General features: G+C 46.2%; 1 protein-coding gene across 1 annotated transcript in view; it reads right to left on the bottom strand.

Moving 5' to 3' along the window:
* Positions 1–14,309: 14,309 nt before the first annotated feature.
* The window catches only part of TGFA (transforming growth factor alpha), a 50,111-nt gene continuing 39,827 nt past the window's right edge, over positions 14,310–24,593 (bottom strand). Inside the window, exons 5-6 of the mRNA XM_084615016.1 lie at positions 22,797–22,906; positions 14,310–19,715 (exon numbers count right to left, since the gene is read on the bottom strand). Coding sequence (XP_084471142.1) covers positions 19,708–19,715; positions 22,797–22,906 — 118 coding nt within the window. The 3' untranslated portion in view covers positions 14,310–19,707. The remainder of the gene's footprint in view (positions 19,716–22,796; positions 22,907–24,593) is intronic.

Raw genomic sequence — 24,593 nt, 5'->3', positions numbered from 1 at the left:
ATCTGGCCCTAAGTGGCTTAAGTTGGGCAACCAGAATAAGTAGCTACCCTGGGAAAACTGAGGCCTAAGCAACTTGCCCAATGTCACCCTGCAAGTCAGGTGTAGAACCCAGGTCTCCTGGTGCTTTCTTGCACACCGTACCCGCTGGGCTAGGCCACCTGCCTAACGGCCCACAGATAACTGTTAGTCTCGCCCACGGAGAGGTGGGATGGTGTTTGTTTTAATAGGTTGCATGGCACCTGGCTACCACCACCACTGATGTGATACAACCCACAAAGACATTGCTAACACCTCTGGAGACAGCCTGGGACTGGAGAATACCCCGCCATGTTCCATTAGCAGGCGGCATTAGGCCCCTAATTCTGTTTGACCCCCTAACATTTTAATAAACACTTATTGCTATTTGTGTTACTGTAATGCCTAAGAGCCCCAGTCGGGGACCAGGACCCATTGTGCTAGGTGCTGTACAAATGCAGAACACACAGTCCCCACCAAAAAGATTTTCAGGTGCCCTGCCTTTTTTACCTGTAGCATGGACATCCAGCCTTAAAAGGAGCCTTTCACTGGAAGGGTTTTTTGGATTAGGTATAAAATGGAGGTCCTGACCATTAGTAAAATTAAAAGAACTTAGGGCCCTTTATGCAAGAGTCAGGTTGTTAACTTTAAGTGTCCTGCACAGATTACAGCTTTGGTCATTATCTAGCACATTACCTTCTGCCTACCTCAGTTCCCCTGCTAGTCTTAGTTGAACATGGAATTTTCATCTCACGTGGGGGCAGCATGTGGCAATGCATGGGACCAGGAATCAGTGAAATTGGGCCCGATTCCCAGCTGCGTCGACTTGGGCAATTCACTGAACTCCTCTGGGCCATGGTTTCCTCATCTGTGAAGTGTCGACTCACCTTAGTGAAGTGCTCTGAGAGCCCGTTAGCAGCTGCCGTATTTCACCCCAGAGGTGGCTGCACTTCACAGGGGGGTGAAATGATTTCCGTAAGAGTCCCAGACACAGCCCTGGTCTCAGCAGACAACTCTACTGACATCAGCTGGTGACAACAAGCAGCTTCCGGTTATGGAGTTATTCTTTGTACTGCCCTCTGTACCTGCCAGAATGACCTGCTTTCGACCTCCCCTGAGTGACTCTCCCTCTAGACCTCTCCTGCTTTCACATACACCCAGATGGCCATTGCTATGAATTTTATCAGAGATATGAGAGTATCACTTAGAAACTGAATCATAGAATCTCAGGGTTGGAAGGGGCCTCAGGAGGTCATCTAGTCCAACCCCCTGCTCAAAGCAGGACCAATCCCCAATTTTTGCCCCAGATCCCTAAATGGCCCCCCTCAAGGATTGAACTCACAACTCTGGGTTTAGCAGGCCAATGCTCAAACCACTGAGCTATCCCTCCCCTAAACACTTGCTTTAGATACCTAAAAGACACTGCTTCAGGATTGCAGTATTTGTCTGGGGATACATGGGGCAAACTGCAAAACACACAGGCAAAAGTTATTCAAGACAACTGTTTAAGCACGACCAGTGTATTTGCGTCCTCTTCGGGTATGTCTACACTGTACACTGGGCCTGCACTCTGACTCAGGTTTGAACCCAAGCCTCCCTTCTGTCCACACACAAATCAGTCTGACTCAGGACAGCAAGCATTCGGAACCCGAGTCCTAGGACTATGCTAGTGAGGGTGGTCAGAGCCTGAGCCCTGCTGTGTTTTGGGTGTGAGCCTTGCCATTCTGCAATGTGGATGCAGCTCAAGCCGCAGACCCAAGTCAGAAGGTCTGTGTAGCGCAATAAGGATGTGTTAGCACAGTGGGAGAGCCAAGTCCAGCAACTGTAAACCGTGGTTTACTATGCAGTGTGGACACCCGAGCATGGTCTTGGAAACACCGAATCCATAAGCCTGGGTCCCATGGACCCAGGCTTAGTGTGCAGTATAGACAGACCCTTAGCCAGCAGCTGTTTCCAAACAATCACACCACCTAAGCAGAGATGTCGGCCTGCGATTTCAACCAATAGTGTAGCTACAAGAGTGTAGCTATGGAGTTTGCCACAGGGCAACTACCCTGGTAGCTGAAATCCCAAAGACCTCATGCAAATACCCAAATCATTCTGATACCATAGGGATGGGTGTAGTATAAGACCTGATGCTTCTCCCTCAGGGGGAACTCCCACCCAAAGCTTGGTCCTGAGCAGCAAGGTGATTTTTGCATCCACGTACTGGATTGTAGCATAAAAGGATGACTCAAGTCAACACAGACGCTCATTGAGTACAATGGGGTTGGATCAGGCCCTAAGGGAACATGCCAGAGCATATTCTTCCTAGAACCAATTTAGACTTTGTAGCTAGGGCAGTTAAGGTGTTTCTTTCCTGCCAGCCGCAGCCAAGACCCCTTTGCTATTAGCCAGGTTTGTGTTTATCTGGTGTTAGGCTAGCCCAGCGGTTCTCGACCTTTTTGCCGGCCTGACCCTACTTTGATTCCCACGACTCCATCATGACATCGATCGACTGCTGGAGGCTGAACCAGATGCGGTGCCTCTGTGGGCCCCCAGCAGAAAGCCAAGCTCTAGTAAACAGCCTCCTCCACGCGGCATGACCTTGCCCGTACGGTACACGCGAGGTCGCGCTGTACAGGGAACGCCATTTGGTAGAGCCGGTCCGGATCCCTTCAGATTTGGTTCGTACGTTCAGTTGGGATCATGATCCCATCCCTGATGGCTCAACCCCAAATCCCAGAGTTTGGGAACCGCTGTTCTAGCTCTGAATTGCCTAGATTGCTTGGTTTCGAGTTTATGGCACACCTGGCAGGTTCCCAAGTATCTGTTGTTCGAACAACACACATTCTTCCTATTTCCATTATCTTTACTCTCTGTAAGGCCTAGGATCTGACCTGCTTTCCCCCTTCACTTACTATTTTTAGTAAAACAGGCATTCTTCATAGCTCTGACGTTATCTTTATTGCCTTAATATCTGCAACACATGTCTGTTTTATTACACTGAGCTATGTGGATGATTCTGCCCTAGGAGAAACAGCACTGCTATGTCATTCATCCTTAGATAATCGGTTTTTCTCTCTCTCTCTCTCAAGCTGCTGTTAAGACTTTTTACACTAAGGACATAAACAATAAGTCAAGGGGGTTTTTCTCCAAGTAACTTATAGGTGGGTCTCATCCCATGGAAACAGAAGTGATGGGCCCATGATGATCTCTGAAGTGAGTGGTAGAACCGGGACTAGAACCCTGGAGTTCTCCTTCTGCTGCTCGGAGCATTAGCCAATTCTCCCTTCCCAAACCGGCCATCCTGACTCCCCACTCTGCTGCCTTGACCACTTGAGCACACTGTCTCCCTGAACCAGGGAGAGAACTCTGCAACCCTTACTCCGCTGCCCCACCCCCTGCCTTCTCAATATCTCAGGCTGCATCAAAATGGCAAAGTGGGAGGAAGATGGGAAGCAGAGGCACAAAAGGCGACCAGAGAAGGGTGTCTCCGAGCCCTCTCGTCGCATCATTGTAGAGTTTGGCGCTGGCCGAATGGGAAGCACCATTAATTCAGAGGTATCCTTTGCAGATATTAAGACCAGAAGGACCCATTCTGATCACCCAGTTGGACCTGCAAACGCAGGCCAGACAACTAAGGAACTCTGATTACAGACACTACAGAAGCAAAGTGCAATTGATCAATCCTGATGCTAAGGCTTGTTCCTGATGCTTTTAACGAGACGACACGCCTACAGAAGGCAAAGGGAGTTTTGCTCACATTAGCCTTGCCAGATAAGGCGCACTGGACCTTTTCCATGGCCAATCAACATGTGCTTTATGGAGCATGGGGATGAGGGGGAGTTAATTATTAAAGGGAGAGCAGAATTTTCAAGCACTAGGGCTTGTTCTGGCCCCGCCTGGCGACAGGCGTGCCGATCACCTGGTATGCACCTCGTAAAATCCGCTCCGTGCAGGCCCAGCCATATGCCGCTGTGCCATGCTGCTGCCTCTCAGAAGCAGGATCTAGCCTTGCCTTTGCCCGGTTCTCCATTACCTGAAGGGTTTCCATTCCTGTTCCACCTGTGAATGCTTTTTAAAAGTGCTTTTTTAATATGAAAAACAATCCATGGTGTTTCAAAATGAAAAATGCGGCGTCAGAAGACATCAAACCGGAAAGTTTCAACCTTTTCAAAAGATTCTTTTTAAAAAATGTTCGCCACCATCGACTTGTTCAGTAAAACACGCTGCTTTCCGTGCAAATGGCATTTTTCATCTAAAAAAATATTTTGACACAATATTTGACCAGCTCAAACGGTCATTTCTCAAGGCGCCTAGCACACGGGGGTCCACCTGGTTATGGCTTTAAATGCTAGTGTAACATAGGTGTTAAATAATAACTTTTTTATTATCCTGTTAGTGTTCTCCCTTAAACATGGTTATAGGCTCAGGTTTTATTGCTCCTGGGAGAGATCAGAGAGATTTGCCTGTTGCTAGCTCTGTTTTTATTGGTCCTCCAATGTAAACATCATGGAGAATGCACAACGGATCATCTACCCCTGATTGCTCTTTCTTTTATGATTAACTACCCCCAAAATGTGGGTGTGGGTGACTCAGGGATATGACGAGGCATAGTCTGCTGGCTCTCAGCCCCATCAGACAAGTAGTGACTGGCTATTCTTTGTTTTACAGTAGCAGTAAGGGGCCCTAACCAGGACTGGGACCCCCACTGTGTTAGATGCTGTGCGTGCATATGTTAAGAGACAGTCCCTGCCCTGGAGGGTTTACAATCTAAATAGAGAAGACAGAGGAAGTATGAGTATCCCCATTTTAAACATGTGGAACTGAACCACAGAGGCCCTGATTCAGGAAAGCTCTGAAGCAGACGAACTGTGGAAGGTTGATTGGGAGTCTCACTGTGGTTCCCACTGACCAGGTCTCAGCCAGGGCTGTCAGAAAGGTCCAGCAAAGCTTCAAAAAGTCAGTGAAATCAGAGTGTTCTAGCCAAGCCCACAAACCACCATCGCAGGGCTACCCAATCTGATAACTGCTTTCAACTACCTGAAGGGGGGGTTCCAAAGAGGATGGAGCTCGGCCGTTCTCAGTGGTAGCAGATGACAGAACAAGGAGCAAGTTGGTCTCAAGTTGCAGTGCGGGAGGTCTAGGTTGGATATTAGGAAACACTATTTCACTAGGAGGGTGGTGAAGCACTGGAATAGGTTACCTAGGCAGGTGGTGGAATCTCCATCCTTAGAGGTTTTTAAGGTCAGGCTTGACAAAGCCCTGGCTGGGATGATTTAGTTGGGGTTGGTCCTGCCTTGAGCAGGCGGTTGGACCAGATGACCTCCGGAGGTCTCTTCCAACCATAATCTTCTATGATTCTATGAATTTCAAGGACCTGGATCAATGCAGGTTTCAGAGTAGCAGCCGTGTTAGGCCGATGAAGCTTATGCTCAAATAAATTTGTTAGTCTCTCAGGTGCCACAAGTCCTCCTGTTCTTTTTTGTGGATCAATGCAGTTCACTCAGCCCTACTCTCAGCTCTCACTCTCTTCTCCCTGGGCCTAGAGATGTGGGCCCAGATCCTCAAAAGGTATTTAGGCACCTAATTCCCTTCAAACCAATGGGAGTTAGGCACCTAATGACCTTTGAGGATCTGGGCCATGTCCCTTAGTGAACCTGCAGGTAGAGTGTCACTGGGAATGGTCCTAAGAGGGAAGTCGCTCTGCACATAGCTTACATTTCTCTCGCATCCCGCCCTCACCGCTGAATCACTGCCCAGGGAACAATTAATGCACGGAGCAAAGATTCAGAGGCGCTGCCCTTCCTTCACCTTCTGCTAGGAACAAACATGAGTCCAGATAGCACCTTGGGGATTCCACTGATTGCGTAAGTCTCTTCTGGCCGCACAAACATAGTCTGCGCACCATTGCTCTGTGTTTGAAATGCAGAGTACGCAATCTCAGGCCTTGAATTTCACAGGGGCCCAGAGCCCGCAGCTCCCATTGATTCCAAGCCAAAAGGGGTATGTCAGCATGGGCTGCTCCAGCCTGACCCCCCCGGGTTACATACTTGCTTGCACAGTCCATGCTGAAGCCTGCATTGTGGCATCCTGGCTTCTCTTTTTAGAGAGCTAGCTGGAGAACGCTAGTGTGAGTACATCTACATGAGTTGCCATTCGGAGCCCCCTGGCTGCACTGCTGATGTTCCCTCGAGTCTTCTAGGAAGTGCTTTCAGACTGACAGAACCTGCCTGGTAGCAATCACAGGTCATCACAGCACGACTACTTATCCTTTAGTCAGCATTTTTTATCCAAGGTGCTTTATTGCAGTGGGACAGTATCATTATCTCCAGTTTACTGATGAGGAAACTGAGGCACAGCAAGGCCAAGTGACTTGCCCAAATCCACACAGTGAGTCAGCAGCAGAGCCAGAAACAAAACTCTTCTGACCCCCAAAGTCTAGCATCCTAGCCGCTGCATCACACTGCCTCTCTCATAGCCCCCAGCGTCCAGAATCAAGAGCAACCGATACTTTGGAAAGGTGTATCCAGAGTCCCATCTCCCAGTGACAAGTCAAAAATGAATGCAGCATCAACAAGTTTCCCCCCCTGCTGTTTATGACTTTTTCACAGGTTTCCCAAGTACTCGATGAGATCAAAGTGACTAACAACATAGATTAGGAATGTACCTCTTTGATCACACCTGCAACAATCCCTGGTCCTTAGTCACATAAGCATGTGGAAGTGGCAAACCCACATCCTTTGCAAAATTTGAAGGGGAAAAAAAAAGCAGTGACGGAGAAAAACAAATTGCTTCACCCTCGCTGGCTCATTGCAGCTTTGGGTTGCTGATCACAATTCAATATTTTGGGGTTAGAGGCCTTTTAGGATACCCTTCACATAACACAAGAACCAGGAGGTCACCCAATGAAATGAATAGGCAGCAGGTTTAAAACAAACAGAAGCCAGTACTTCACCCATTGCACCGTCGACCTGTGGAACTCAATGCTGGGGGATGTTGTGAAGGCCAAAAGTATAACTAGGTTGAAAAAGAATTAGATAAGTTCATGGAGGATAGATCCATCAATGGCTATTAGCCAAGATAGTCACAGGCCCAACCCCATGCTCTGGTTGTCCTTAAGTATCTGACTGCCAGAAGCAGGGGCTGGATCACTCAATAATTGCCCTATCCTGTTCTCTCTGAAGCATCTGGCACAGGCCACCGTCAGAAGACGGGACACTGGGCTAGATGGACCATTGGTCTGACCCAGTCAGGCCATTCTTACGTTCTTATTAGACTCCGGTTTGCTAGAAATGAGACCATACTGCAAAATTCAGCTCCCAACAGGGAATTCAGACATCTGGATTTGGTTTCACACCTCCCTGAACACAGGAAACCACCGTGCAATTGTGATCCAGGAACACACGTTAGTTTGATCTCACAAGACTTCTCTGGGAAGTTCAAAACTTGTATTAGCTGTGGTGGGCCGATGTGGAAACTGGGCACAGAGACGGGAAGTGCCTTGCAAAAGGCCACAGAGTAAGTTAGTGACAAAAATGAAACATGAAACCAGTATTCCCTGCCCCTTTTCAAACCATTCACTAAACCACATATTTGTGTAGCCCTTTAAATAGTAACCAACTGGGCCATGGGGAAGGAAGGGGAACGAGACAAGAAACTCTCCTTTTCTAGATGCTACTCTTGATCATCCTTTGATTATACAGATGCTTCCTATTACCAGCCTGGCACCTCCTCCCCTTTCTTAGCCTGTCACGACATCTCTCTCTGTTATGGAGCCTATTGCTGGGACCTCAGCAGATTTGTAAGAGCCCACCTCCCTGATGCTAGAACCCATGCATGGAGACTGCCCCGTGGTCTCACTTTACAAGCATGTGATGCATGTAACTGACTTGCTTAGCTCCTACACTAGTTATGGGCTCCTGGCTCTCCTTCCCCTTGGCTTAAGCCTGTCCGCTTCCTCCACCTTTCCTTTCTTTCTCCCAATAAGGGCAAAGCTCCTTGTGGGGCCATGCCACTGATTCCTCTCCACTGCTTGCCATGGCTGTTGACGTCCACCTCTGACCATAGATGCCTTTTGATTAGGAATGGGTTGAAGACACACAATTTGGCTCCAGATTTCAGATCCGCGGGAGGAGCGGGGGGGGGGGGGGAGCCTTGGGTCAAGGCTCATCTTGACCACGGAAGATGTTGTCCCTGCGTGACACCACCCAGACTTGGCATGGTGACACCTGTGGAGGAAGGAGAAGGTCACATACTAGGTACATTAACCTACAAAGGTCTTAATTCTATATTGGACCCGCCCTGCCCTGAAGCCTGATAAGCAAACCCGGGGAGAGGTAGAAAGGAGGCCCTCTCTGCAGAGTTGGTTTCCATTCCCTTCTCCCACCCACCAGGCTACAGAAATGGAGATTTGGGGGCTTTCCTACCTGTGGGAAGCCCTCCCTCCGGGAAGGAATGAGTGTAACACTGCACTTTCCTGCTGACTCAAGGAGCAGAGGAGAAATCAGAACCCATGCGCAGCTAAATGGAAGGTCAAACAGCAGTGGGCTGGGAGCACAGCTGATTTCTAGCCTCAGACAGCGCTGCATGCTGACCGAAATGCAGTACTGCATTCTCGAAGGGCAACAGGAAACTGCAGGTTTCTGCTTGTGTTTTTTTATTTCCATATACTTTTTTTTCTTGGCCCTTTGCAGGAGGATGGTGTGCGCGTCCCTCCTGGCTAGAGCAGGCAATGTATCTTCAAGGTAACGATCTGGAAGAACAAACTGAAAAGGTGAAGGATGCAGACTGGCTCAAGGCAAGGGAAGGGAGAGCTCAGAGCCCTTAAAACTGGTGCGTGGGGCTAGGAAGTCAGTTATATCCATGCTTGTAAAGTGAGGCCCTAATGGGATACAAAGTGGTCGAATGGATGGGGCACGAGATGTGGGTTTTATTCCTGTCTCTGCTGCTGGGTGACCTTGGATAAGTTACTGTAGTGCTTTCTGCCTCAGTTTCCCCATCTGGAAAATGGGGGTGATGATACCATTCTCCTTTGAGAGCTACTGATGGAAGGAGCTTCAAAGAGGCAGGTATTAGGATTATTTTTCCCAGCTCTGCTACAAACTTCCTTTGGACCACTCATTTCACCTCTGTTTCCCCTCCCACTCTTTGTTGAACATGGCTATTTAGATTGTAAACTCCTCAGCTCCTGGACTGTCTCTCGCTGTGGCCCTGGGCCTGAAAGCTTTGCCAATTGGAATGAGAGCAGGCCCTGGATTCTAGCCCCATGGGGACCTGTGCCCTCTAGGCACCTGTAACACAAGTAAGAGCTTTGCCTGGACTTGTCTATGACGATTCAGTTCGATCTACTTTAATATCGCAGTTCAAACATCCCATCCTGCTCGCTATCTTATCTTAGGTAGTTATACGGCCCTCATTACCACAGTATCCGGTGATCCTCCCAACACCCCCTTTAGAGGTGGGGAATGGAGGCCCAGAGAGTGCCTAAGGATACGTCTATACTGCAATAAAAGACACACAGCCCAGCCGGAGGTGGTCCGAGTCAGCTGACTTGGGTTTGTGGGGCTGGAAGAAGCAGTGTAGATGTCCGGGCTTAGGCCGGAGCCCAGGCTCTGAGACCCCATGACGAGGGGGTGGGTCTCAGAGCCGAGGCTCCAACCTGAACCTCTATGCTCCTCATTTTAGCGCCACAGCCTGAGCCCAGGTAAATCTGAGACTGGGTGCCTCAGGTTTTCTGATTGCAGTGTAGACGTTACCCCAAGTGACTTGTCTGGGGTCAAACAGGGAGTCCGAGGCAGAACAGGAATTTGAACCCAGGACTCTGTCTATGGCCCTCACAACTGGATCATCCTTTCCCCCTTCTTGCTCAGGGACACTGGTTGAAATCCAGAGTCGCTCAACTGAAGTCACTGCAGCCCTTCTAGATTTTTTGATATAAACCAGCAGCCATACTGGTTCCTATCTTCTTCCATGCCCTGGCACTGCAAACCTCACCCCCTGCTTCTCATTGGACAGCCAATAGCATGACAGGGGCCTTTCTCAGCAGAGAATTAACCAGATTCAAAATGCATTTCCCGCCTCGTCACTCTCCGGTTGTAAATGTGTCTGCAGCCGGTTCCCCATTGTTAGCCTCTCACCTGACGGAGTGAAAACTTCCTTCTTCTTTTCCCCACCCACAGCATCTCTTTTAGAGTCTCAAGGGGAAGACAACTCTGCCCTGTATGTTACTCTGTGCACTTAATACGGATGGTATGGTCATCATTAGGCCTGGGACTTCCCATGGCAACAGAATGCCAGCCGGAGGGTAGGGGGAACCAGTGTAATTCTGCTTCAGTGGCTCTTCTCAGCTCATCAATGCTAACGAGCTCTTTTGTGAGTTAACAGACTCTAGCACCCGGCCCACCGGCTCCATTCACTGGCGCTTTAGACTTAATGCAAATTATTGACTGATAACACACACAAAGAGAAAGTAGGGCAACCTTCCACTGGGAGGGGAATTAAAAAGGCTGCCAAGCTCCGAGCTGGGTGTAGGGATCTCTTGCTACTGCTTATGAGGCTCTGTCTATCTGCAATGAGCTTATTGATGTGACTATAAAAGGGAGCCAAGTTTGGCCAGGCATTTAGATTTTTTGTTTTTGTTTTAAAAATGGTGAACTTAATTGGGGCATCATCCTGGGGGGGAGTCCAACGGGGGCTGATGCATGCTCAGCACTTCACCGCATTAGGCCGTGGGTCAATCGGGTACTTAAGACCTGAGCACCGCCATTAACTTTGGGGGGCTTGGCATTAGACATGCTTAGCATTAGACAGCTGCTCAAATGCATGGGCAAAGTACCATTGCCGAAGCAGGGCCCAATCCTGCATCCATTGGTTAAAAAAACTCCCCATTGATTCCCATGGGAACAAGAGCAAACTGTCCAATTACCTGGGTCGTATGCAGTGATGTAACTTAGTGGGGAGTCACCGATCAGGTAGACCGGCCTCTTCCCGGGGCTGGTGTGATTCTCCGGCCTGTCTCCGGTTCTTTCGGGCCCACAATAACTAAGGAGGAGCCACAGACTAGCAGCAGCTAATCTTTGCCCTGCTTTGTTTGTGTCCAGTTTCCATGAGCTGTCTCAGCAGGAGCAGCCAGGAGTCGGAACGCTGAGGAACAATTATGATACTGTTTGCAACAAAGGGAGATTCTGATGTCAGAGGCCTCCCCCATTGCTGGGAAGCTCTGGGTTGTGATCGTGGAGAGGGACTGCTTGTTACCAATTTCTCTTTCTTTAAAAAAAACAAACCTCACCCCCGCTGTAGCTTCTGCCATGCTGCTCTGCTAGAAAGGACCCGGGTCACTGCCGGTGGGACTGAGCAGAATTCCTGCAGAGCCACGGACTGGCTTTGCCACCTGAGAAAAGTCACTGTTGTGAGAAATCAGGCTGTTTTCTAGTCTCTGTTTTAAAGATGGGACCAGTTGAGAACTCTAGCTACAAACCTGCCCCCAGCCTAGATCTAAATGTCCCAGCTGTCCGTATTTCATTTGCCATCATAGGTTAACCTGTGACTGAAAGACATAAGGGCTTGCCTACATTAGTGTAGCAGCATTGTAAAGTACAAATGATACAATGTAACTTCTCCCTGGGCCAGTGAGGCCCATGCACTGCACCTATCCTGGGGCTTTGCATTATCCTGAGACCAAAATCCCTGATGTAGACAACCGTTAATAACAAGGTGTATTCAAAGCGACAATCAAGGAGGCTCCCTGATTCTGTGGTGGAGTCTCCGTCACTTGGAGCGTTTCAATCCGGACCGGAAGGCTTTCCAAATGGTACATGCTCAAGTTCCACCACATGTGAGTCGGTGGCCAAGTTGTATGGTCCTGCTTTGAATGCATTGGGTTCAGATCTCTCCCATTCATGTGGCTCTCACCTTGGCAGCCTGCCTTTGTGGCAAGGGGTGTGGTGGGCTCCCCATTCCAATGAGTCTCTAAATGAAGAATGGCTATCTTCCCAAAGGATCTGCTCCGGCCCAAGAAGCGGTTATGGCCTTGATACTTACACTACGGCGAAGCAAAGGACTCCCTCCTGCAAGGCTCTGGGGTCATTTGCCACCTTCTACCAGCACTGAATTCACTATGGGTATGTTTACACTGTTTACACTGCAGCGCGGGAAGAGAGACGCATGCTAGCTTTCATTTTGCTAGCACGTGAAAAATAGCCATGTAGCACAGGTGGCTAGTCACCTGAGTACAAACCCACCCAGAGCTATCCCGAGCTGACGCCCATGTGACCCCTAGCTCCGCTGCTATTTTTAGTGCGCTGGCTTGAGCGGAGTTGGCACCTGTTGTCTACCTAAGCTGGGAAGCGGCTGCCCAGCTGCAATGTCGATGTACCCTGTGAAAAATAGATCAGCTTTTCATTACAGGTGTATAGAAAGATGGGAACTCTGCTCTTCGTTAAAATCAGATTGTATGTGATCCCATTCAAAATGCCGTTTGGAGTGTGTGGATGAGGAAGGAGATAAGATTTTAAGGTACAGAGAACAGGACCCCTCAATCAGGTCCATCTTGGGGGGCAGGGAGGCCAGAGGTCCATCCGGCCCTCCCTCCATTTCCCCAGCCAGCTTCAAACTGAAACTCTCCAGCCCCTCCTCTCGCCTGTCTCTCTTTCCCTGGCCAGGAAGTCACCTGATCTCTTTGTTCTCCAACACCTTCAGTCAGCACCTTTACAGGGGAGGGGCCCAGGCTATCAGTTGCCAGGAGACAGGGTGTCAGCCATTCTCTGTGTATACACCATCACACTGGCCCTCTCGGGCTCTGCAACAATCACACACCCTTATCCCCCCACCTAGATACTTAAGAAATGCATAGGGGAAACTGAGGCACCCACACAGTATTCAGAGAAAGCATAAAGAACATTCCCACTTTGTCACAGTAAGCTTGGCCTGTACTCTGTGCACCAAATTCTGCGCTCAGTTACACCAGTGCAACGATGAGGGCTGATTCAGAAGGGACTGAATTAGGCATCTCCAGAGCTAAAAGCATAAACTACTACACTTTAGGCTAAATAGCCAAGGCTCTCTCTAGCTGCTGGCTGTAACAAACTCATATCCTCTGTGGCTAGGCACAGCCTGGGACCTGTGACACTCACTCACTAGCAGCTGTGCCGATATGGAATTAGACCCAATTTAAGCCAGTGACTAATTGATTTTCGATTGTGAATGATGGTATGGTAGGAGGGCAGTGATCCTAGAATTACATACAGCTACCTCCATTCATGTTTTCTTTTCGGTCATATTCCGATCAGGGGATATTTGAATAAAAACCCTTAGCGTTTGAATAGTGCTTTACCGATCTTCCAAGGGATTGCACCAGCCTTTGCAAACTGGCTCTAATAAATCCCACCCCCAAACCTTCACCTAAATCTGGAATTGAAACAGGGAGCTTGTTCAAATTGCATCTCTAAGAGCGTAGACCTTTCGCAGCTAGGCTGGCCTTTAAACATGAACCGGTGTCCAAAAGGGACGGCCCCATTGGGCAGCTGCTGAACCAAATTTCTGCTTTGCTGGATTATAATTTATTTTATTAGAGCTCGTCAACATTTTTCATATTTAAAATGGTTTTGGGGTGTTTTTATTTTTAAAGACCTGTTTTCAATTAATTTTGTGAAGAGCTTTGAATTGAGTTTTGTTTTTTAAATGGAAAAATGCTTATATGGTTGAATGTAACCCATTGAATAGTTTTACTGGCTCTTAAAAATCTCATGGTACAAAGAACTATGACCAGTAGTGCTTGTAGAATGGAGCCCTTACATTGTAGACTACTGTCTTGGAGGAAATGGTGAAGTAACATTGGGTCATTTCAACCTGGAGTGAACAGAAGCATGGAGGAATATATGGTAGGCAACAATCTTGTGTTGTCCAGGCGTGTGGACTAGGCTAAGGGTTCTCAATCTCAAGAGGAATTCTAGAGCTACTCACTTTCTGTGTGGCTAGATGGGAGCTTGAAGTTATTTTTACTGATGTAACATTGCTTAAGAGCAAGGAAGAGGTTGAGAACCATTGGACAGACAAGTTGATAAAGAGCTTTAGCATCTCTTATCTCCAGGCTTCTCTTGTCTAATAATCCCTCACAGCGTATTTTAATATTTTCACACCACAGAAGAAAATCCATTCATTCTAGGATCACGGAATAGTCCAGGTTTCAAGCAATCCTCAGGTGGCTGGACTTCTCGTCCAGGCAATAAAAATGCGACAAAAAAAATCTGAAAAAAGTGTACTTTATCACTCTAAGTAACTAGAATTCAGGTATTAAAGAGAAAACAGCCAATCACAACATAGTACAGAAATCAAAATTAATTTAACCACACAAAATAAATTAAAACATTAAATATTAACTTTTTCAGTGCAACATATACAGATGACAGAGTAACCATGACTAAAGAAAAGCTTCAGGTTGGTTATTTATAACAAACAGAGAGAGAGAGAGAGAGAGACTAAAAAAGGTTAACAATTCAACTGGAGGTGAGAGTACCAGCTGGAGGAAGTTTCCTAGAATTAAAGCTGATTTTATTATTAATACAGATTATCTGTCTCAGATGAGCATGGCCCCTGCAATGAGGTGGTATTTCTGTCCTAGCACCGTAAAATTTCAAGACAGATATTTTAAAAACCAAACAGCACTCTTACAGGAGGTTTTTGGGTAAAAGTATCCAAAATTGTGGGGGGGGGGGGGAAACGCAAGTTACACGTTTCAGGGAATTTGTCAGAACATCAGGGACACTGGGTGACAGAGCACACATTATGAGTGCAAAAATGTTCAAAAAGAAAGTGGGGTGATTTTCAAAAGGCACATGTGAAAGTTGGGTGCCCAACTCCCACTGACTTTCTGTGGAAATTGGGCACTTATCTATCCTTTGTGACTTTAAAAATCCCCACCCCCCACTGATAATCACATTTAGTGATCTTGAAATGTCAGCTCTAAGAAGATTTTTTTTGTTGTAGTTAAATTAGATAGACCCTAATTTTGCTGTTAAATCTGGATTAACCCCATTGATTTTAAAAATGTCTCCCCCATGAATGGAGTTCCTCTGAATTCACACCCGTCTAACAGAGCGCAATCTGGGCCATGCTTTCTTCTTTTATACTTAAACTCTCAGGGTGAAAGCTTGGCTACACGGTGGTCGATGGCAAAACAATGGGGCCAGGATTTCATATGCCGAGTCACCAGAAATGCTCATCTTTCCAACAGAGCAGAAAGCATTACATTCAATGAAACCCTTTTGCGACACAATTCCAAATGGCCTTAGAACCACAGCGCCCAATCCCTGCACCAATGAAGTCACTGCAAAACTTCCAGAGATTTCAGTGACAGCAAGGATTCAGCCCACAGCTTTTTGTTTTCCTACCGTCAAAAGTCAACAGTTTATTTGATCTTCTAGCTTTCCCTCTCCTTGCATTGCGACTTTACCAGTAAAGAAAACATCAAGTAACAAGCATAATTTTGTAAAAGCGGCAAAGAGTCCTGTGGCACCTTATAGCATAATTTTAAATCTCTTATCCTGAAACAGTTTCAAATTAATTTAAAGCCTGCAACCCAGCACAGGATGGACCGTCTATACTCGTGTGTATGGAAAAGCCATTGTGGGGAAAGGAGAGAGGAATTTAGATCTTCATTTTAAATTCTGACCCCAATACCCATTGTCACAAGAACCTTTATTTCTCTCCTGTCCTTTCCAATCCCTCTTCAACTAGGCAATGTGGTTGTTTTTAAAGTACATTCCATATTAATGAAGTGTGATCCCACTTTCTGAGTCAAATATCTAGGTATATTCTTAAAAGCATCGCCATTTTAAAAATCAGATCCTGGAAGTTCAGATATTGCAAGGAGCAGATCATGGAATGGATTACGAGGTAGACTGTACACATGGCCCTTTATAATTGCTCTTTAGTAGGGTGCAATCGGGGTGGGGGGCAGGGGAAAGCAAGGATTCAGTGCCAGAAAACCTAGGCTAGATCCTCAGCTGGTGTAAATTGGCATTGCGCCATTTAAGCGAATAGAAATGTTAATTCACACTAGCTGAGGATCTGTCTCCCTTGTTTTTAAAAAAGGTCAAATTAGTGGCTGCATGAACATTCTCACTAGTGGGTCAACTCAGGGAGGCATGTCTGAGCTTCTTGCCTATCAATACATTTCCAGGCAATAAGGAGGGACAGAGCTGCCCCTAGCCAAGACATGCCTCGTTGAGTATCAAATACCTGTGTGTTCGTGCCATCTTAACATGCAAAACTTCTGAGTTGGGATGTTAAAGCAGCACTCAGGCTTAAAAGCATACCACAATTAGGGAGGGGTGAAGAGTGTCAGAACGTCATCCACGGCAAATCTGACCCAGGCTTTTGAATGAATTCCTATGAACTTCTTGGGGTGCACCCAGCACAAATGGCTATACAGCTTCCTGAGAAGGAACTTCCCTGGAAGGTCTGAGGACAAGGTGGGGCGGTCAGAGAACTAATGACCCAACTGTTAGTTGCAAGATCCATCCCTCTGCTCATGGATGTTGTCAGAGGACCTGACCCTGCAGCCCATTCCAGGAACAAGGCTTGTGAAATAAAGCCTAACCGCCCCAATGGGCCCGTGAATCAAGGCGTGAAGAGAAGCCTAAATAATTTAGGCTACAAGAAATCAATTCTTTAGTCTTATTCCCATATAAAAAGCAAAAGAGAGAGAAAGCACTATCCTGCAGGGTGCAATGTAAGGTACTCTGCTCCTTGTGGAATTGGGCCCTAAATGCACAGCTTCCATACGACATTTGGACGCAATTTTTTAAAAACTATGCTAAAAACCAGTCCCCACTCCTCATGGCTGGAGCACTCTGCATGTTCTAAGGTGAAAAAGGGCACTAAAAATCAGGTCGAACTTTTCTTGGGAGCCCTAGGTTAGAGGTTAAAGCCTACGTTCTAAAAAGCAGGACTAAGCTATTTATACAGCTCTTGTAATTATGGCCATCAGCAACACCGCTTCAATCTTAAGGGCTGAATTTGCCATTGACAGAAATGGTCAGTGTGCCACCGATATCAATAGACGTTATGGCCACTTATGCCAGCAGGAAATTTGGCCCCAAGTTTCCTGAAGTGCTCAGAAACCAAGAACAGACCAATAGGGTCCCTCCCTACACAAAAGATTTCAGGGATCTCAGAGATGGAGCAGAACTATTAACCTGCTGCAGGGCAGTTACATGGCACTTCAGTTCAGATATTTCTTCTCCAGTTGTTTTGAGCCAGAGGAGAGGGTGCTCTGATGTTTTAGAAGATATCAGAGAAATGTGGGTAATTCAGCAATTACTCCCCGATTCAGGAAAGTGCTTAAGCACTTGCTTAAACTTTAAGCAGACGCTTAAGTGCTTTACAGAATCAGGACATTAGATGTGTTGGGCTTTTCCTCTTTGACAGACTCCGAGCATCACTGATAGAATCACACATACAGCTCAGAAATTGACCAGACCACACCCCACGCTGCCACACCCTCAAGACGAAGTGCCTGCCGCATCACTGCCAAGTGCAATAATCCATATCCACCTCTCAGACACAGATGCTGCGATTTTAAAATTAATTTTTCAAATCAGCTTTAAAAATAAATCAAAGAATTAAACGGAGTTGGGCGGGGAAAAAATCCTGGGCAGAGATTGACAAAAGCCATCTTTTGGTTGGGGGTCAATCTGCCTCCATAAGAAATCAAGGGGAGTGGACTTAATAGGTGTAGAATCAGGGCCATTGGAAGACTGCATCAGACTCAGTCAAGGTGCAGGTCCAGCAAAGGGTTGAAACATGCTGATCTCTGACAATTAAGATTATGGAACAAACCATCACTTGTGTATCTATTTCGAAATTTCCTCCGGTGCCAGTCATTAGGTTGCTGTACTATAGGAAACCAGAAGTTCATAAGACTGTTGCCTCTTTTAAGTAAGAGTTTGAAAATGAATAAGTAAGGCAGTGGTTTCTCTATATAAGATAAATATATATTGTTGTTTCTATTTTCCCTACTATGGATCTGGGTTAAAGTTGCAAGCATTCCTCCTGTAACATTTTGCTTCTAAACAAAAGGGTGAAATTCTGCTCTTCAATCATCAGGACAAACCTAGGGCCAAATTCCTAACAGGTGTAAGCAGGGGAAGCTTCACTGACCTCAGTGGAGGGATAGGTCTCACTTAGGCCCATAGTAGTGAATTTGACTCTAGGACTGTATTTTGCCAGGCAGATCTGGAAGCAAACTTCAGATCAACATTCAGAAGAATATTTCATAGGTGGGACTGTCAAGTTTGTTATCCAATTGCATAATGTACGGTGTGGGTTTATCCTCTCAGACTCAAAGAGGGACTAGGGGTATGCAAACATTTACCTACAAGTTATAATCCATACTTCAGGGAATAGTCCCATTTACTTAGGAGGGCCTGATTCTGATCTCACTCCAGAGTAACCAATGGAGTTACACCAGTGTAAGCAAGATCAAAATCAGACCCCATGAGCTTATTCTATTCCCATGTGGAAGGGTTTGCAGGATTGGGCCCTAGGTTTCCCACTGTCATAACACAGCAACTCCTAAAGTTTTCTGAACAGTCCCTAAAGAGCATAAAGAAATGCAAAAAGCCACATGTCTAAGGGCCTCATCCAAACCCATTACAGACATTGGAAAGACTTTAATAAGCTTTGGATCCGGCTCTAAATGCCTAGATTGCCACCACCCCAATGGCCGCCATTTTGTTATGCTTATTTCCATGTTCCATTTTTTCAGCTTTCCAAGAACACCAAAGACATTTAACCCGCAAACACATTTTTCTGCCTCAATAACTTGTAATATTTTCTGCCATCACGTTTAAAACGCAAAGGACTGCGGGGGCTTGAACACATTCCACCCCCCGCCACACTGGCTTGCGCGTTGCTATTTCTCTCTTGCAACTTGTCTCCTGATGAAGAGAAATTGATCATCAGAAAGGGAAAGGATAGCCCTGGCCAGTCCATCTCGTCCTGTATTTCCCCTGCCCCAGATTTCATCTGGCAGGGCGAATGTCCCAATGGCCCCGGCAACATAAAGGAAAAAAATCGCAGTCAGGCAAATAGGATATTCCTTTGAAAGGGCTGCGTTCTCTCTTTTGAAAAATGGAGACCTGCAACTGCTCCTCCTAATGAGTCAAATATGTAACAAATGCATGAACCAAAGACCCAGTCTTCAGGTACATTCCATAAAGTCTCAAAACAGGACAGATACCGACAGACAGCCAGTAAGCAATCTCCAACCTGGACTGTACACACTCCCCCCCCCACCCCCAATCGCTGGTGTCAAACCTACTTCCCCTCCCCCATATCATCACATCTACGTAAACATGAAGCTGACCCACGTGTCGTTCTCGTGTCCGAGTCTGAAGTCTCATAAAACAGTCTAAGATTCCATGGTGGTTGAGAGGTGGTCTACTCGTTACTTCATGGCTTCACATTGCATAGCCCCATGGAGATGGTGTCCTCGATTTGGCAAGGTTCTGAAAGCTCAGCCTATAATACAGGATGCATATGAAGAGTCAAGGTAATGTAGTGTATGCTTGATACTAATCCCACGCCAGAGCATTTTCTTCCATGGAAAAAATGTTCTTCTCTGGAATGGGATAGGCCTCCTTTATTATACTGCAGCAGTCCCATCTGGCCATGGCAATTAATATATTGGTCAGATCCAGTTCTCCTTCAGACCACTGCAGAATAAAAAACAAAACAAAAAAAAAAAAACACATACACCACACGGGTTAACCTACTTCCATGGGAGCAAACAAGGGCGTAATTTGGCTCTAGTCTAGCATCAGAAGGCAAGTGAGTCATAAGAACAGCCACATTGGATCAGACCAATGGTCCATCCAGCCCAGTATCCTGTCTTCTGACCGTGACCAGTGCCAGGTGCTTCAGAGGGGATGAACAAAACAGGGCAATTTTGAGTGATCCATCCCCTGTCCAGTTTCTGGCAGTCAGAGGTTTAGGGACACCCAGAGCATAGGTTTGCATCCCTGACCATTTTGGCCAATAGCCATTGTTAGACCTGTCCTCCATGGTTAAATACATTAGAAATTCCATTACAGCAGTAACCCAGAGGGGTTAAATAACTTATTTTGGGTGCCTAACTTATGGCATTTAAGAACAGTCAGAGGGTGGATGCTCAGCACTTTCTGAAGATCAGGCTGCTTAATTTGGGCAACCAAAATTACTCCTCAGTCAGTCAAATTTGACTATTTAGGGCAGGGAGTAGATAGCTCGTTTTTCCTTCTTGCTCATTCAAAAACATTCACTTTCAAACGACACTGCTGTTTCAGTATCTGATCTATGTATAAGGGCTCCCTGTCTCTTTATGGAAGTCTAAGCACTCTCTCCTTCACGGTATGAAAAGTACACCTCCCCTACAATGTGGAGCACCTGATATAGCCACAAACAGCTCAGGAGACCACTCTATAAAGCCAGGACAAACAAAGGCACCTTAGCTGCTATTACAAATAGATCTAATACTCTAAAAGCAACGAAGAGGAGTACATGCTTTCTACAGAATTCTCAGTCTCCTTCGTGAGCGCGATGAATAAGTCAGGCTGACAAAGATAAATAATTAGAGCAGAGACAAAATTAAAGAAAAACAGGAAGAGATCCAGAATAATTCTGGCCCCTGCCTAGACGGTATGTCATAGGTCACCTTGAATTTATGGCAGCACGTGGTGCAAAAAAACCCCTGCACTGACAAAGAATATGTTGTACCAAACTGCCAAGAGCACAGAAGCTGGATTTTCAGAGATGCTAAAAATGGTTGCGATTTCTTCCAGTGTCATGGGAAATCTCTTGCAAATCAATGCTCATTTAGTGCCACAAATGGGACTGGTTTACATGCAGATGCCGTAGCCCTAAGTAGGCAGGCCAAATGGTTTGTAAATCAATTTTAAAGGGTGCAAAAATCACTCAGCACTCAAAAGATGCTTTACTATAAACTCAGATGGTCTATAAAAAGGGAGTCTGGGGAAATATCATATTTAGGGAGAGATTTTCAAAGGTTGGTTAGCTACCACTGCACATTTGAAATCTTCCCTCACTTAAATAAAATTTACTAATTTATTAGATTATATATTACTTCCCACTCTTTAGGCTCTTCACTGTTTGCATTTCTCTCAGCATGGGGTCTAAACCAGCAATCCTTACTCACATGGCCAGACCCAATGGGGCCTGATTCAGTGTTACACCAACTTCGTTTTACATCATCACCCCATTTGATCCTTGGGAATTAAAAATCTGAATTTTATATGGCAACATTAATGAAGTTATTTCACTGTATCTTAGGCAGTGTTACCTAGTGGGTAGGGCACTGAACCAGGACTCAGAGAATCTGGGTTCAACTCCCAGCTCTGCTGCTAGCTTGATGGGTAACCTTGGGAAGTCGCTTCCACCTCTCTGTGACTCAGTTTCCCTATGTGTAAACTTGAGATAAGGATACTGACCTCCTTTGCAAAAAAGAGCTTGGAGATCTATGGATGAAAATTGCTACACAAGAGCTAGGCATCACTCTACATCTTGGAAATGCCAGCTAAATTCACTTAAACAAAAGTTGCTCAGCAGTTCTTACTTACCTGGTAAGTCAGCCTCCCCGCCCGCCCCCCACAAAAAAAGGTAGGAATGAAATTAAAAAAAAATTTCATGCATGAAAGGTTGATCTCAGATGCATTCCAAGGGGTAAACAGGACCATTCTAATAGACGACGCCGAAGGATGAAGTGTACTGATGTTCACGTTACCTTATGTGATCTCCAAAAGGACCCCATTGATCCTGCTCTCATAACTGCCTACTGCAGATATAACCCACTGGTAAGTGTGTTACAGGTTGTAGGCCTGGCTTGACATGAGTCAGACATGGGTGAGGCCTCATTTCTTGGGAGACAAGGTTAGAGAGGTAAATGGAACAGGAGGTTGGGAACAGAATGTCCACGCTAAAACTAAGATAGGTTAATGGGCCGGTAAGATAAGAGACCATGTCTATACTAGCTAAAATGAGGGGGAACACCGAGGGAGCCATTTAAAATGGACAAAATAAGCGTGGAATGTAAAGAGGAAGTAAAAAGTCACATGGACAGTGCGTGTCTAGAGCATACTATACAGGGATTGGTACCTCTGAAGTAACCAAGCCAATCCCAAAACAGTAAATGCAACATCATGTGTACATGTATACAAAAAGGAAGAGGTTTTCTGTGTAAGTTTGGGTGTGTGGTATGCCCTATACCTATCCCCTATGCTTGAATCTGATCAACTCAGCACAGCTTTGCTGGAGGTCAAAATAAAGATACCAGAGTGACAATCTGGAGTCAAACTGAGTTCTTGAGCAGCTGAATGGAAAAAAGGTCTCAGAGGGAATCCCACCATAGGTCCGCCCCTGTTCCCGATCCACCAAGGACAGGAGTCTGTTGCAGTGCTAGGCAGCCTTGACTCTTTAGCTCAAAAAACTGTAGCAGCTCATGCTTTAGCTGTAGAGATCCCTGGTTCAAGTCCCAGTGTGTTGACCAAGATGGTGGCTATCACAAAAGGTTCCTTGGACCTTCCTTTGATGCATCTGATAATGGCTACTGCCAGGCTGCATGCATCACCCCATGGGTATGGGGAGATACAAGTTAAAGAATAATAGACGAGGGATCGTTTGGACTTTGCCTGCTACTGACGCCAGCTAAATGGAACTCAGCTCCTTAGCAGGATCTTCATCTCCACGGCCAACCAATTTAACAGTTGGAAGGAAGCTGTTGCTACGACCGTTGTTCCTCCTACCTGTCTCTGAATGGCAACAGGAAGTTCCCCCCTTCAGGAGCCCACTGGGCTTCTCGAGTCTGCAGATGAAGGCTCGGCACCACTCACAATGTTTTCTTATCCGACAGCAACTGAAATGCAATTTAGGGCAGAGGTATTAGGATGGAGACAAGGCAAATAGCTTGTGCACAGGGAAGGAGGGGAAAAAAAAAAAACCAACAATGAAGATGTCTTTACTGTTCAGCAATAACCATCTCAGCAACATACTGGGCTTAGTTCTGCTCTCAGCTACCCCCAGAGAGCTCCATTGATTTTAGTGAAGATGCCAATGCAGACTAACAGAGTAGAATGTGGTCCATTGCTTCTCTTTACGCGAACAAGAATGGTGGTGCTGAAGTCTAATTTGTACAGCTGCCTTGGGAAGCATCAAGGGGTGAGGGGGCGGGGGGAAGAAGGGGAGAAAAAAAAAAAAATCACACAGCATTCACTTCGCTTAGCACCGAAACGCAATTCCCCTACTGGGGTGGGAAATGACAGGCATTACTACAGCCCCAACAATGCTACATGTGTGAGTGTGAGTGTGAGTCTTGATGCAAGGACAAAGGGAATGCCTAATCATTGCAAAGCAACAGGGGAATTTAGATAGGCAAAAATGGGACACACTCACCCCTGGTGTAGCTCCATTGATGCACAGGAATGAATTTACATCTGGTTAGTTATCCGAGATCTGGAATTTGAACCAGACACTGGAGACTCAAAGCCCTACTCCTAGGAAAAGGGCCACGAGATCTTTCAGGATCTGGTCTAGACAGGAAGGGTGATCTAGAGAGGAAGGACAGCCTGACGACAAAGGCACCAGTCAGTGACTCAGGAGATTGGGATTCAATTCCTACTTCTGCCACAGACTCATTGTGTCATCTTAGATAAGTCACCTACTCTGACTTTGGCCCCTATTCAGGAAGGCACAAAAGCATGTGCTTGATTTTCAGCATATACTGAAATGCTCACCTGAATCAGGGCCTCTGTGCCTCAGTTTCCCATTTGTGAAATGGGGGTGATGATACTACTTCTCTCTCACCCTTGATCTAGAATGTAAGAAATTGACTGGCACTATGCATCTGTACAGATCCTATCGCAGCGTGATCCTGATCTCATTTGGGGCCTCTCGGGGCTATTTTAATACAGAGAAATAAACCACAAGCGCTCAGAAACTCTGGTTTAGACCTCAGACAACTGGAGGGGAAAAAAAGCCCTCAATGAATTTGGAACAAATTGTACACAGCGGCCAATAGCACAGATTGATGTGCTGTTGAAAGATTTATTTACATTTATAAGTATATATCAGCCATGAGAAAAGTGACAATTAGGGCAAGACAAACAAACACTCTGGCTTATTGCAGCTGTACCGACTGGTTTGTTCATTTGATCCCATCGTGAATGAAGAGTTAAGAGCTAACTGAAAGAAGAGTTAGGACATGCAGAGAGACTGTGAAGCAATATGTCTCGTAACACAAGACACTTGGGTTGGGAAATCAACAGCAACACTTACCTATTCCTTTAAATTACACAGTGAAGACAGTATTGTTCTCTTAACACACTCATGTTGCAACACGAGTATATTGTCCACCTGCCCTTAGAATTAACATTGAAGTACTTTACATCCATAGGGATGAGCTGTTCTGTAGAACTCCAGTTATTCACAGAAATGGGCATTGGCACAAATAATGTTTCTTGTATCACAGTAGCAACCAGAAAGCTTTCTGCCCTCTAAGGGCGCAGTACAGCGGTCTGCATTTCCCCTGCAACAGTTCCATTCAC

Source organism: Lepidochelys olivacea (assembly GCF_965140295.1).
Source record: "Lepidochelys olivacea isolate rLepOli2 genome assembly, chromosome: 26".
In the NCBI taxonomy this organism is placed as follows: Eukaryota; Metazoa; Chordata; order Testudines; family Cheloniidae; genus Lepidochelys; species Lepidochelys olivacea.
Note: the sequence above shows the minus strand (reverse complement) of the source record. Positions and strands in the feature narration are given on the sequence as shown.